General features: G+C 42.6%; 1 protein-coding gene across 2 annotated transcripts in view; it reads right to left on the bottom strand.

Moving 5' to 3' along the window:
• ppp1r3aa (protein phosphatase 1, regulatory subunit 3Aa) overlaps positions 1 to 14,552 on the bottom strand; it is a 40,661-nt gene continuing 26,109 nt past the window's right edge. The window contains exons 6-7 of one of the 2 annotated variants that reach the window (XM_037461912.2): positions 8,995 to 9,072; positions 1 to 690 (exon numbers count right to left, since the gene is read on the bottom strand). In XM_037461912.2, the coding sequence (XP_037317809.2) occupies positions 632 to 690; positions 8,995 to 9,072 (137 nt within the window). In that variant the 3' untranslated portion in view covers positions 1 to 631. The remainder of the gene's footprint in view (positions 691 to 8,994; positions 9,073 to 14,552) is intronic. The other variant, XM_062560297.1, reaches the window with a different exon arrangement.

The raw sequence follows: 14,552 nt of genomic DNA, 5'->3' as shown, positions 1-14,552 counted from the left end.
TTAGCACTGATCTCTAAGAGAGATGCCTAATGGTTGACATATACTGTATATCTCCCTGTGATTTTTTGAGTTGAGTTTCTTTTCGAAATGAGTTAAAGCAGAGGCAGTCCAAGCAGTGTTTACCTGACAGAGAAGTATGCAACATTTATTTTAAAAGTATCCCAAACAAATTACTCCGACCCTGATCAAAATGGTTTATTGCACCACTTTTAATGGAAAACAAAAAGAATCATTTTGGGAGGAAAACTCTTTCTCGTCTACAAAATGATAACCCTCCTCTACCTTTAAATTGTGAAATTGAAAAATCCCCAGTAATGTATTTCCCCTCATGGATTTGTAGTGCTTTTGGAGAGCTGTTGAAATGGTTTGGTTTCATTAGCATCTGCTTTACTGTTGCGCCTCCCTGAAATAAAGTAGATGGACGCCTTTGAATAGATGGAAAACAGTGCACTGCTCATCAAGATGTCTTCATCTGCACACTAATGTGTAGCCTACGTCAAATAGGGCAGACAGCGGAGTACATCACAGTTGCACATAGCATGTGTGAGTGTGTGCACGTGTATATGCATTGGGGGTTGATGGCTCATCACATTTCCTGTCATGGTGTAAATGTCACCTCTGTAGCTTGCAATTATGAACTCAATGATGGGGTTGGTTCATCATCTGCAGGTTTCACGTCCATGGAAATGTCTGTCGAAGCACACACACACAAAAAGGTAAATTTAAAAAGTCAAGGAGATCTAGAATTACGTTACAGTTCTATTTATTGATAATATTCATGATGAATGCAAGTATAACTGTGTTGTAGATGAAAACAGTGTCCCTGTCAGAGTAATAGACAGGTGGAGAAAAAACACGGTTAGCTTAGCTAAAAGGCTGCAAGCAAGGCAAAACCACTGCTTCTCGGAGTCTCGCTAGTTGCCTAGCAACCTTCTGCTGACAACAACATGCGGCCAAAAGTATTTTCAAGAAACACGGCTTCTGGCTGGCCTTACATCTATTGTGTTCCTAAGTTTGATTTTGCCTCTTTGTTGTTGTTGTTTGTCCTTAACATTACTAGATACAAATAGGTGGATGAAGGTCATGTCCGTGATCCTTCGTCGGGGTTGGAGAATTATTATTTTCACATTTACAATGTGCATTGCCATTGTGGGGCAAAACTTCATGAGCAATAACATGGTATTTCACATTAACTAGCAGCATGTGGAGATCTACATTGTATTTTTCTATGATCTATCTACTATGAATTGGATATAGAAATCAGCAGTTGTCTGCTATTTTTCTGTGTTTTCTGCTGTGTTCTGTGTTGTGAAGTAACGACTATAGCTCCATATTTCGGGTTGAAATATTCGTCTGTACAAACCTTGGTTAATGAACAAATACCTGCAAAGCCAATGACATTCGTTCCCTGAGTCATACTAGGTTTATTGCTGATGAGCACTAAAACTCGGGATCCATCCACAGTCTCACAGAAGCATCACCATGTCTTCAGAATCTTGAGTCTACAAAGTGTATCCACCGCATACTGTAAATCAGACACTGAATCATCTAACTCACTTTAAGTGTGAGTGAGATATTACATCCTATGCTGGATTTCCAAAAAGCAGGTTCCCAGTCTGTTAAAAGCACAATGTGCCTTTCTTTAATTCTGGAAGCTGCAATAAATAGGGGATACGGCACATGCAGGCTCAGTTATTGGAAGGCTATGCATATTGCATGCTATGGGAGAGTCTTGATAACAGCTACTTGATAACATCAGAGAAACACCTCAGAAATACAGTTTGATCAAAAAGGTCTCCTCACCGCTCAGCCATTATTTTTTATTAATTTTATTAACATAGGCTACACCATTTGGGTTTGGCATCTCATTTGTGTAGTGGGAAGGACACAGAATAGCTGCAGTGAAAGGTTTGAAAGAGCCATTTGACATCAGGGGAAACTGAAAGGAGAAGAGATATGGATAACTTCCATTGTTCCGCAGTGCGAGGAAATTATTAAGAGAGAAATTACCTCAGTTTGCCGTAACATTTACTAGGATTCCCAAACATTTCCAAAGGTGTTCCCATTCCGGATTTTTAGGAATTTGGGAATTGTAATTATCCAATTGAGTGTTTTCTCTCGTTCACTCTGCGGCGTGAGCTCGACCCCGCCCACCCCCCCCCCCCTCCGTCGCCGCCCGTTCCCTCGTGCATCATGTCGAATCGCCCCCATAAACAACCTGATAACTGACCTATTTATCGGGGCCATTTCCGCTGTCTCACTTACCCCAATTACTTTGCTGCTGGAATGTTTATTCTGTTCTGCTGCACATTGGTTTACTCTTAAATCAATACCTCTGCTGAAACAGAAACAAATCCATGTGCCGGCCCCCTTCAGCACAACTTCTCATACATCCCTGAACGTGTGCATAGCCTTACATGGGATTTTATTTATAAGACAAATCCTAGTTTGTCTGTTTGGTTCGTTCTTGGTCAATTCAATTAGGGTTATCAACTTATGTTGGGAACATGCCTCTCAGTGGCTGACGGGAAGGACGGAACAATAACATTTATTTGTGTCTTTGAGTTCTTAAAAAGATGCACTTCTCTGAGTGCAGCCTCCCAGTCTTGGAGAAGGCTTCAGGACGTCCGTTCCATTTACTTAGGAGGTTACACCAGTGCCTTTTCTGCAATAGAGCCGTCAGCGGCTGTCAGTCAGGGGAAATTAACGAGACTGCTGATTGCACTGCCGGTAATTACAGAGTGCAGCTGGAGCAGTGCTGTGTCAAGCCTCGGGGATATTTTAAGCCTACGCCTGTCCTTTCTCCCAAACAGCCAGGTCAAGCAATGCTCTGCGGAGGATCAACTAAGGGCGCCATTCTCGCCACAGCTGATTCCCGCTACAGACGGGACTGACACGCTGCCATAACAAGAAGTTGTTTTTTTTTTCGTGCAGTGGCTGAAGAATAGTGTCCTTCGGCGAAAACACCGCATCTCACCTGCGTGCCCACTGCAAGGCACTCTGGATCACCTTTTCATTTAATACTTATAATGATGCATGACCAGTAATAGAGCGATAAAGAAATGTGCGGTTTACTGGTCCCTGAAGGAGAGGCTCACTTTGCTATCTCCCAGAGATAAACTCACATATGCACTGCATGCTGTGGATCAGACAATGAACATCTTTTGTTCACTATTATGTGCAAAATATCGAAGCATCATCTCGTTTTGACAAAACCATGATTTCGAAGATGCAGCCTCCGAGTCTGTTCAAACCGTGATTGAGGAATCACAAAAGAGCTGCGATCTTCTTGGTTAGTCAGTGAACATTACATTACTGAATAAATTACACAATGTCATGGACCGAATAAAGTTTAGGTGTTCTCACAGCAGTCTATAAAACTGTGTGTAACAAATGACCCTGCTACTTAGCTCTGTTAAACTGGCAGAGAGAGGCGACATGGAGGCAATGCAAATAGTTTTCCTCAGCTCTTTCCACCTTTTTTAGTCAGCTGACCTGTCATTCATTCCCCATCTAGGCCATTCAATATATATATATATATAAGTAGTCCATCACATAACAGGAGAGTGGCGGCGGTCTTCACATCTATCTCTTGTTAAACTAGAGTTACTTTCCCATGGTTGTATGCCTCCGCCAACCAGTCCTCTTGCTGTTACACCAATATCAGTACAAAATGTCCATCTGAGTCCAAGTGGAGGTTAAAGGCAAATTTGCAGAGAGCAACATGTTCCTGCTAAGTGACGTTCTTAAAAAGGGACCAGACGGACATAAGCAAAAAGCATTTTCTAAAACTCTGGACCAGGTAACAGATCGCCATTTATATTGATAGGGCTGGCGCTTTCATCTTTAGAGGGACATTATTGACATCATGTCTGATCATTAACAAGGGTCTAAAGCATTTTAACATTTGTCTCATCACTTTCCCACCGCTTCATGTCATTTCCATAGTTTGCTACTTGGAAGTGCTCACATGTCATAAACAAAACCTGAGGGAAATCTACGTCATACCATTCTGAGCTTGTGCAGCAAAAATATTGTATATCAGAACGGTGCTTTGGATAAATATTTTCACAAAACGTAAAAAGAACACATAGAATTCTTGGCTTGGAATCCATGTCCCTGATGTCGAAAATAGGGCCGTCTGTTTATGCTTAGACTACCAAAACAGTCTAATTATCAAATGCACTCCTCACAATGTTGTGCCCATCGTGAATAACATGGCTGCTGCAATATGTTTAGCTGATGCACTTCCCTCCGTTTTGTGAGAACATACTTTTATCTGGGGATTGTCCAAGCATGTCCAAACCCTTTCTTTGCCTTCCGCCAGCAGCCGGTCATGCTCGGCGAAACAACATAATGTCACAGAGTGGGCATGATATGACCCTATCCGAGCCAATCAATCTGACTCGAAAAGGTTTGCCAGCTAGCGTGGTGGGAAAGGAAACAAGTCCAATTTCTCCTTCCTGCACGCTCCGCCAAATACATAAATATATGTTAGGCGTCTGTGCTCCGGTTTGTCCTTTGAGAGGGTTTAGAGATTCACAGAGGTGTAAATCATCCCGTTCACACTGCAGGTCAGAACATTATTTCTTTCAAATCTAGTCTCTGAAAGAAAGAATGCAGAGAAACAGTCCAAATGACACTTCAATACAGCGTCACCACTCGCTAATACCATTTCTACCTTGTATGCATGTAGAACAGGTCCCTCTCCTGTTGTGACTCAGCTGTGCATGCGTTAGTCACAGCTCTAAAAGCAGTATCTGCAACATTATAAAGAAACAATTAACATTTTGTAGTCTCAGTGCGTCTTGTCTTTCATTTCGAAATCTAGTTTTAAAGACCACGTTAATTCATAATGGGAATTTGGGATTCCAGTTCATTAGGAAGTGTATTTATGCCTCTGATGTTGCAAAAGCATTGAAAAAGTCAGAGCGTGTGAATGTTTGTGCATGGGCCTAGTTTGTGTAAAGACGCACTCAAGCATTATGGTTGAAGAATGCGGCGTTTCCACTGAATGGCACAGTGCTGCTCAACTCAACGTAACTTGACCTCGACTTGACTCGGCTTACAAATCATTCTTTTTAACTGTTTTTATCGGGAAAAGCCTCGCACAGTAACTGGTGCCTGGTTCTTTTTTATTGCCAGCACCTTGGCTGAGGTTAAAATCTAGCTGAGGTGGAGTTCAAACCCCTGCACACCACGACGGGTCAGAGATAGTTTCAGTATTGCGGTTTACTAACTCAAAGCTGCCGTCAAAAGAGATCACATTTGTTCATCCACTCAACCCAGATCCATAGAAATGGCATCCTGTAAGACCAGGCAACTGGCAAACTGAAGAATCCCGCAGTCTGTGTTTTTTTCAACATATCTTATTTCACAAATGACTGTGCTATTATAAAAAGCCGCCCATGCCCTCGTAGCTAATGATCGAGCCTCTGCAACAGACGGGGAATAAATAACCAATACCTTCTTCATTTTTCTCAGAGAAAGATGCAGCTTATTGGTTGGAAGCAAAGCCTTCAGAAGCTGTGTAAACTGAGAGCATGGTGCAAAATAAACCATCTAATTAGTTGGGGGGTATTGCTGTCTTCCTAACAAGATGGAACACACCTTCCAATCCAAACTGCCTTGCTTAAGTGTGCAGCAGCAGCTTGTGGCCGACTATCACTAAATCCTGGAAATGCTGGTTAGAAACGATGTAGAAAGCACCACTAATCATCACACTATTTTGCATAATCCATGATTACTTTTTGGTTAAAATGGTGTAATGTTATAGTGTTTATGGAAGCAAAACACATGTTCTCCTTCAAAGGTTGTCTTTGAAGACACACAACTTACCAAGATAAAAGCAGCTCTCCAAAGCTTAATATGAATCTTCAGGTCATGTGTGTAAAAAGAATCCAAATACTGCCAACGATAGTATTTTAATGTCTCATAAAGTCCTTAACCAAACATTAGTGCCTTTCATAACCATTGGTTCAGGGTCACCGCTCCGCTGTAGAGTAAACCTTTCATCCAGGGGCGGAGCATTACGTAACCCTTTCTTTATCCTCTGCCTCACCGTGCACAGGCCTGGGCTGCTCCAGATGTCGGTGTCTGCATTTTGTTCAGCGCTCATGTGCTTGCCAGCGGTCTTGTTTGGAGATGTATGCATGCTCGTGTGTCTACCCGGGCTACGTAAGGTTCCCTAAGAAGGTGCCAGGAACACAGAGAGAAGAGTGATGTCAGGGATTTAATAACATAATCCCTGTCACTTCATCAAAACAGCAGGGGAGATGACTTTGAAGTATAATTTAAACACAACAGCAAAATGAAGCTTTGCCATTTCTTCCCCCTGACTTTCTTCTGTTAATTCATTCCTCCATGTTGTCAACGTGCCTTCATTTGCAATGCGTTGCTGTCTCTGCCTGGAGGAAATAATGACTCTTAGTTTTGCATAGTCTGGTTTGTTTGTAAGCACTCTTGCTCCAATCCATAAAAGCATGATACTGCGCACACGGCTTACATACACTTTTTGCAGAGGGCTGGCATTGATTGGAGATGCAATTTGCCAACCTCTGAAAATCTTCAAGCCAATTTCCATATACTTCCTGCTCAAAATAACAAACATTGAACAACAAGGAGTCGGGAGTGGAATAATATATTTTGACAATGCAGTGCGGCGGGGAACAGATTGGACACATAAACAAGTTCTACTGCGTTAACTTAATCTAAAATCAGGGCCATCGAAAAGATGCTGTTGTGTCACCTCACTATACGGCTTTGTGGCTGCACAGCTGTACGGCGACACATTTTTTCATTTGTCTGCAGTGAAAAGAGGAAAATACAACAAAGAGAAGAAAAAAAAAGGAATTGCTATGATTGAATTTGAAAGCACACCTTATTGTCAAGATTGATGCAGACAAACCCCAGCCTGACCTCATAAGTCACTGTAAAGCCTCGATGCCTGCAGCTCTTGATGGCAAGTGTTTTGTGTTGTGAGAGATCACAAAGCAGGCGTGTGTTAACAGAGGGTCATCCATTTTACACAGAACGATAATGCAGTACTGCGCGTCGTTCTTCACACGTGACATGTTTGGGCCTGGCCTTACCAAGCAAAACTAAAATAGAGAACGTCCACAGCCAGCAGCTGTTGACCCTTCGTCTGACCTGGGAGAATTGTGGGAACCTTTGGCACTCGGGACGAGTCGGCGAACATTCACACGCACACACAAACGCACATCCAGGGTTTGGACTCTGTATTTCTCTTTGTGAGGAGAGATATCGGGAATGTTATCGAGCCCCAGAGGACTAAATTCGCTCAGGCATGCATGCACACACACATACGCAGAGGTACCGCGGAGCAGGACGCAACCTTGAAAAAGCCCTGGTCCCCCCCCCCCCCCCCCCCGGGGAATATCCCCCGAATGCTCTGTTTGCAAGAGCAGAACAATTGCTCGTTCGCTCCATCTTTTCATCGCTCCCTCCATCCCGCTATCTATCCAGGGAAAGTAAAAAACTATGATTCATGAGCTATTAGTTCGGCAGACAGAGGTTTTCCTGAGACACCTCACTGGGACACTGGAATATTCAATATATAATAATGAAAACAAGGAAGTAACACAGAGCAGTGCTCACATTAATCTTCTGTGCCTCATTGTGAAATGGATATTAACAATTCCATAAGGCAAATAAGCGCAACGCAGTGGAATGTGACCCAAATACACATACGAGCTCATTTGCCAGATCCATTTTCCAGTTACCCAGAACATCTAATAGTAGTTGCTATTGATGTGGCAAAGATTTATGTTCCCTCTCTGGCCTCCCATCCGTGAAATCTACCAGTTGACTGACAATCGTGATTTAGCAATTTTCTGTCATTTCTGAACCCACAGATTCAGTGACTAAAGGGAGCTGGGCATACCAATTCAGTCAGTTGTTGTTTTCTACCCTTCATTTTGGGTAATTATCACACAGGTATTTTACGATTTATCCAGCATGGCTGCAAAATACACTGAATGATGACAAAACCAGGCAAGGAAAAAAAATACTGTGAGGAGGATCTATGGCGCCTCTTAGGACCCGAGATGATAACGCCCTGCTTCGAACTCCTTTCACATTACTGGAATCGTGTGCAAAGGGTTCATCTAAAAAATTTTTTAAAAGTATGTAAGGTTATCTCTGCCAAGGTTCAATCCCAGCCATAATGAGGCTAAGGCACTTATTATTAGAATAATAAAGAGTAGAATACTAAGTTGTGCCCTCGGTTGGCAGGGCCAAGAGGCTTTTTTGACAACCTTAATTTCATGCAGCAACGGCGATAACACAGGTGCTGAAATGAGATACGGCCAGTCAAATGTCACTGTGATTCCACATCCCAACATAAAATATCATTTCCAAGCCTTTAAACCAACCAAGGGTTTGATTTTGGATTTGCCTCTGACACCTTTTGCATATTTTTTTTTTCCTGTTTTACCTTTTCTCCCCTGGCGTGTTGCTTTACACATTCATGCCTCAGCTCCATTGGACCACGGCAGAATGAACAGCCCTTTAGTGTGTGCTGTGATATCTCTCTCTCTCTCTCTCTCCCTCTCTCTCTCTCTCTCTCTCCAGTAGTTCTCACTCTCTCTGTTGCTGGCTAGGTTCTGTCCTTGGCTCAACCTGCCCCCAAAATGAGTATACATTTGCATGCATTAGGGCTCTCCCGTGGCTTGCCTTCTACCCGCTGTGCAGTCGAGTCTGATAAATGATCTGAGTGTGCCACTCCTCACAGCGGCTGAGCAGATGCCTGCTCTCACATCACACATCCAAATGCAAAAGGCAAGAATGTAGAATTTAATTTACTACAACAGCAACAAAAAAATAGATGCTCGCCCACATGCATGCTAACACAAAATAATGCTTTATTAAATATATAAAATCTCACACATTGAATATTTCATCCATGTATTTTCTTAGTGGTACTAATAAAAACTAAGGAATTAACCGTTTCTGCAAGAATGAACTAAAGCTCACCTGCACTGAAGGTCACCTCACATTCCTGGTATCCTATTCTCATGGTAAGGGTACATGGTAAGCACCACCATGAATGCACTGTAGGAGAACAGTAGACATATCAAACAATGGAAAGAAGCCTGTAGCCTACATTTAATTCTATATAAAAACATTGGGTATTTAATCTCAGGGGGATTGGCATAAAGAGTGGATGCAGCTGGAGAGTGTGGGGGTGGCCGCAGTCCAACAGTGCATTGGACCAGTGTGCCAGGACACAGCGTAACTGAGTAAAATAACATTTGAAGGACCTGTTTGGCTGTATTTATTCTAACATGGAAATTAACAATGGTTTTTAATTAAAGGTTACGTCCAATCATTTTTTTTCCTTTTGTATTATTTTGTATTTATTGTATTTCTTTTATATTATATTATAATATAAACCGTAAAAGGTCCAGAATTGGGATTCTTCTTTACCTTTTCGAGCACAATATTGTATACAAAATAAAAGGTCATATAAAGCTGGGTGTTTAAGTCACGAGGGCATTGTACATTGTGAGCACAGTGAATACCAAAATGAAACGCCTACAAACGACATCAATCATTGAGAGTGTGTAGCCTGCCTTACTGAACATGACCAACTGCAGCACAGCCCCATGCGCTGCTGTGTTTATCAGCCATTTGACATTTATTTCAAGGCAGAGGAGAGGAGGATAGAAGGAGAGAGAAAGGGGAGAGGGAGAGAGAGAGAGAGAGAGAGAGACAGATGGAGGATAATGGGAAGGACTGCCGGCGGGAAAGGTTGGGGGTAGCCGTGGAAACCCTGCATGCGTCGGGCCAATGCGTGAGCTGCCATTGGCGGGAAGGCAAAGGATTGCATCGCCTGGTGCATGGAGGACACCTCTCACACTCTCTTCCTCCTTTTTGTCCTCGTCTCTCTCTCTCTCTCTCCCCCCCCCCCCCCCCAGTCAAGCTGTCTCCCACGAGCAAAGCAGAGGCTGGTTCCTTCAAATGGAATCCCCCACCCCCCCCCCCCCCCTGTTTTCAAAATGAGGGCAGAGAAAAAGAGAACAGAAGCCATATAAATACATGTATCTCTTTAACTCTCTCGCCTGCCCTTCTGCAGCTGTTTTGTGGAGGTTAATGAGTGTTCTGTTAGTGTCATCATACCATGGCGGTCACATCTCATTTCCACCATGTTTACATACAGTGCACTCAGCCTCTCGGGGCTCATGATTTCCCTTCCCTCATCTCTCCAGTGTCTCAGATACTGCCTGGCGAGACTGGACTCGGTTGAACCCGTAACAGTAGTAGAGAATACAACGGCGCCTTCTGTGTACGTGTGTGAATGTCTGTGTGATTAAAAAGGGCTCATATTGGATTTTCAAGACAACCCCCCCCCCCCCCCTAATGGTTAATCCTCCATTTGCCATGGCAAAGCGACTTTATGAATCTGAGTCTCCAGAGACTACAACAAAAGCAGTCGGCTCTAATGATCACTCAGCCAACGTCCTTTAGGCGGCGATGACTGTAGAGCGTTGTCATGGAAATATCCACAAGTACAGTGCTTTAGATTCTATAACCGATCTGTTACCATGGCAAAACCTTTTATCCCAGCGTCAGTTGTAGTGGCGTTTATCACGAAGCGCTCTGTTAGTAATTTCAAAAGAGAGGCTCGTGTTCAAAAATTGGAAGCCTGGATGGGGACGTCTGGAAGAATTCAGCCAAACTACTTCTCTCGTTCTGGTAGATTTATTCATCAGATCACAGGTCAAGTATAAGCGCTGCGTTTGCAAAGGCAGGAGCAATCCTACCGGCCCGCAGGCCGGAAGAACACACACTAACTAACATCAGCAAGAACATGTTTTATAACCCAAAAGACAAAGAAAAGATTTCTATTGGCCCTAAGCTGGCGTAGGGGATGAACCTTCTCCCCCCGCCTCTAAGGATCCGGTCACATCCAATGTCCAGACCACCTTGCCTAACGTAAACAATGAAAAAAGTATGAGTGTTGTATGAAGTGTGGTGTGGCCCTCCCGCCTTATCTTACACATCTGCTGCTAGTTGACCCGCTGACCTTGCTTCCTAAATCAGAACAGAAACCGATCCCCTTATCAATACACACAGAGAAACCTCTGTTTGTCCGTGCGGGTCCCGACTCTTAAATCAAGTCCAGACAGGAACCCCCATCCTGCCAGACTGTCTCTGACTTGAATTCTTCAGCAGGACAGGGCAACATTTTCTAACTTAGCACAAAGAAAGAAACTTTTGATTATCAATCCCCCTTTTTACATAATTCATTATGTAAACCAAAAAATCAAAAGAAACGACTAATCTAAACGCTAAAAATCTATATCAGTGGGTATTGGGTGAATGCAGCAGTCGTGGAAATTTCTAAACATTAAAAAAAAACACTAGAACCTATATCAGTGTAGAGGGTGTATGCAGCAGTTGTGGAAATTTCTATGCATCACAAGAAATACTAAGAAATCTATATCACATCTAAACCGAGTATAATAGACACAGAAATACATCCTAGCCCCAAAAACTATCACACCACCTACGTGCATGCATCCACTATATATGATGTGTGCAACAGTTAGCAGATTATCTATTCAGGGACGTTGACCCTAACGGGGTTTCTTCTTCAGGTCCATTGAGGTCGGTTCTTGCAATATCAATCTCCTCCATTCTCCCACAGCCCTAACAATTGGATCCTTTCATGTAACAAAACCATCTTGTATGGCAGGGGCATTTTAGCATCTACTGCAGTTGTGATGCATTAAAGACATAATTGTCTGATACAGGGATTTAGTATCCACAAAGGGTGAAGGCTACTATGCTATACTATAGTACAAAACAGTGACATTATCAAACCCTTTCATTGTCCAAAATGTTGACCTAACCAATTATTAATGGGATTGTCTATGCCAGAGTGTTCAGCCAATATAAAGGAAATGGCTCTTAGTCTATTTAATGCTCTAGTAAAGGATCCATCTGGGGCAGAGTTATTTAAAAGGAGAGTGTCAACATATTCGACTGTAAAAACGCCTTTATCCCATGTGATGTACGTACAACAGTCTCGTGTTCCATTATTAACTGGTCTATTTTAGTTTTAGTTAGTTTTTTTAGCTATGTTCCTTACACAAGTAGGGTGCCATATTTCCATATTATCTAATTTGCCACTATATTGCATCAAAATCTTAATTCTTTAATCTGTTCTACACACCCCCTTTTGAAACAGAACAGAAACCACAAATCTGTTCTTTTCATAAACACCCAGATAAAACAGTTACAATTTGTCAGTTAGGACACAGAAAAAACATCTTCCAGGTTGATGCTGGTGAAACATCTCTAATCAGAGCCTATTGCATTAAACATAGTGTTAAACATAGAATTTGGGGCGTCATAGTGTGTTGACACCACAACTTAAGACTCAAATCGTGCACCGTATGATAATCGAGCTTCTGGTTCTAGGGACCCAATTAATCAAGGTATTCCAGGGGAACCTCGTCTTTTCCAAAACGCCTGCATCCAGCAATCCTTCAATTTATTTCTATCCCTACTGCTTATTATCCCTTACGGGGTACTAAGGACGGTAAATTTGGACCGTTCCATTTAACCTTTTCAATTCAATTACCACCGTTGCAATTGGAATCAATCCCACATCAATCAAGCTCCCCCTTTCGTCCAAAATGTGTCAAGAAATCTACCATGAGTTGTGTTTCCATTGTCAGTGTGTGGTTTCACATGTGTTTCTCTGATTTGAGTTTACTTCAAATGTGTGTGCAATAGTTTAATATTTGTAGTGGGCTCCCAGTCCGTGGCATCAACCCCTGCCTTAACGATTGACCCCATGTTCTCAGCTTCTCCTCTGCTTTGGATGATCAAGGTGATGTGAGGAGCCGACGTCTCTCGTAGCGCATCTGCTACGCCTTGTTTTCCCCACAAAGATGTCACAGACGTTGGGTGTCCATTCAAACTCCAGCCGCAATCCACAGGATATCATAGTCCTTCTCAGGAGAAGACAAACAGTTAATTGTGCAATGTTCAGTCCGGTGTAACACCTTGAATCAGGAGCTCCAACAGTGAACAGTCTCATGTAGATCAGGTTGGTCTTAGTCTTCCACTCTCTCCCACCAGACGTCTGCCTCTGTCTGTGTCTGCTGGACTTCAGCTTGCAGCAGCTGGCTGTCAGAGTGGGGCGTGGATAGAAAGCAGCCACTCCTCTGATTGGCCCGAAAATCCGGCACAGCATTCCTTGATGGTGGCAGATGGCATGTTCACTGTGGAATAGCACCAGAGTCCAGCATACATCTGTAATGTCTTCCATTGATCGTCAGAGTAACCTCAGGTTCTGGAACAGGTTACCATCAGCCATCGGATCTGGGCACCACTATGGCATCTATTATAGTGTGTATGGTGCTTGTGGTGGATGGACATCATGAGGGTCTCGAGCTGTGTTGGACTGAGGCCTCTGGCCTTTAGGTGATTAGGAGCATGCCCTGGAACAATTTCCAGACTGCCCACAACAGAAACAATTATTTTCTTTGTCTAAACTGCCCCTCATTCATCTTACCTCGGCCTCGGTTGCCCCTCCCCACTGTCTTCTCGGTTGGCTGTAGCACCGTACAGTGGGGCCCCCGTCATGTCCTGTAGTCCTGCTTGTACGAGGCATAAAGTTAGGGACAGAGAGCCTGTGGAGGAGGGTATGCGTCTGGTTGCTGGTAGACGGCGCCTTAGGAGAAGGGAGGGTTATCTGGATAAAGGCTGAATAGGTGCTCACTCTCACCCAGTTCACCTTCTTGGGATATTAAAGTCTGATCCTTGGCCAGAGCTTCGCAACCCAATAATCTTACAATTAGCTAATTTTCTTAATTTTTATTTAATTGTACTTTATTCATTAGTCCTGCTAACTGTGGCTGATAAGAAACAATGTTGTACATTCATCACAAAGATAAACTTGTTCTTACTCTCCGGTATCTAAAGCCTTGGTATAATTTCTCTCTTTACTTGTTCAAACATCTACTGTTTTGTTGAACACAATTCAATCAATCTAGAAGGGTTAGGGTCAAAGATCTTTAGTTTTAATATTCAAATTGTATCATAATGTATCTGTGTAATTTTATTAAATTCTGATCATTTAAACTTGAGGATTGTGTTTTGCACAATCAATCCATGCCCAATATTTCTCTCTTTTGTAATAAGTAGCACAGCAAAACTGTACACACATCTCCATCACTCCTGTTGAGGCCTGTATTAATTTAAAACATGGTTAAAAATATCCCCATATGAAGTTAAATCTAATATCCAAATAACCTCAAGACCTCTAAGGCAATATTTCAAATTTTGTGTTTATCCCCAAAACGAATCTCCCTTCTTACTCTACTATGTTTGTTTAAAAATGTTCATTTTTATTTGTTCTAATCATTCTACGTTAAATCCTCAATTTAAGTGTTGCACTTAAAAAGAAAGTAGGTCAGGGCATTTGTTGTTTCCTGTTGAAACACGATCAGCACCTGTTGTGTGTTAACCATCTAAAAGTTGGAATATATTTGATCAATCTGTTTGTAAAATCCCAT

This window comes from Pungitius pungitius, chromosome 2 (assembly GCF_949316345.1).
Source record: "Pungitius pungitius chromosome 2, fPunPun2.1, whole genome shotgun sequence".
Taxonomy (NCBI): Eukaryota; Metazoa; Chordata; class Actinopteri; order Perciformes; family Gasterosteidae; genus Pungitius; species Pungitius pungitius.
This window is presented reverse-complemented; position numbering and strand designations above follow the sequence as displayed.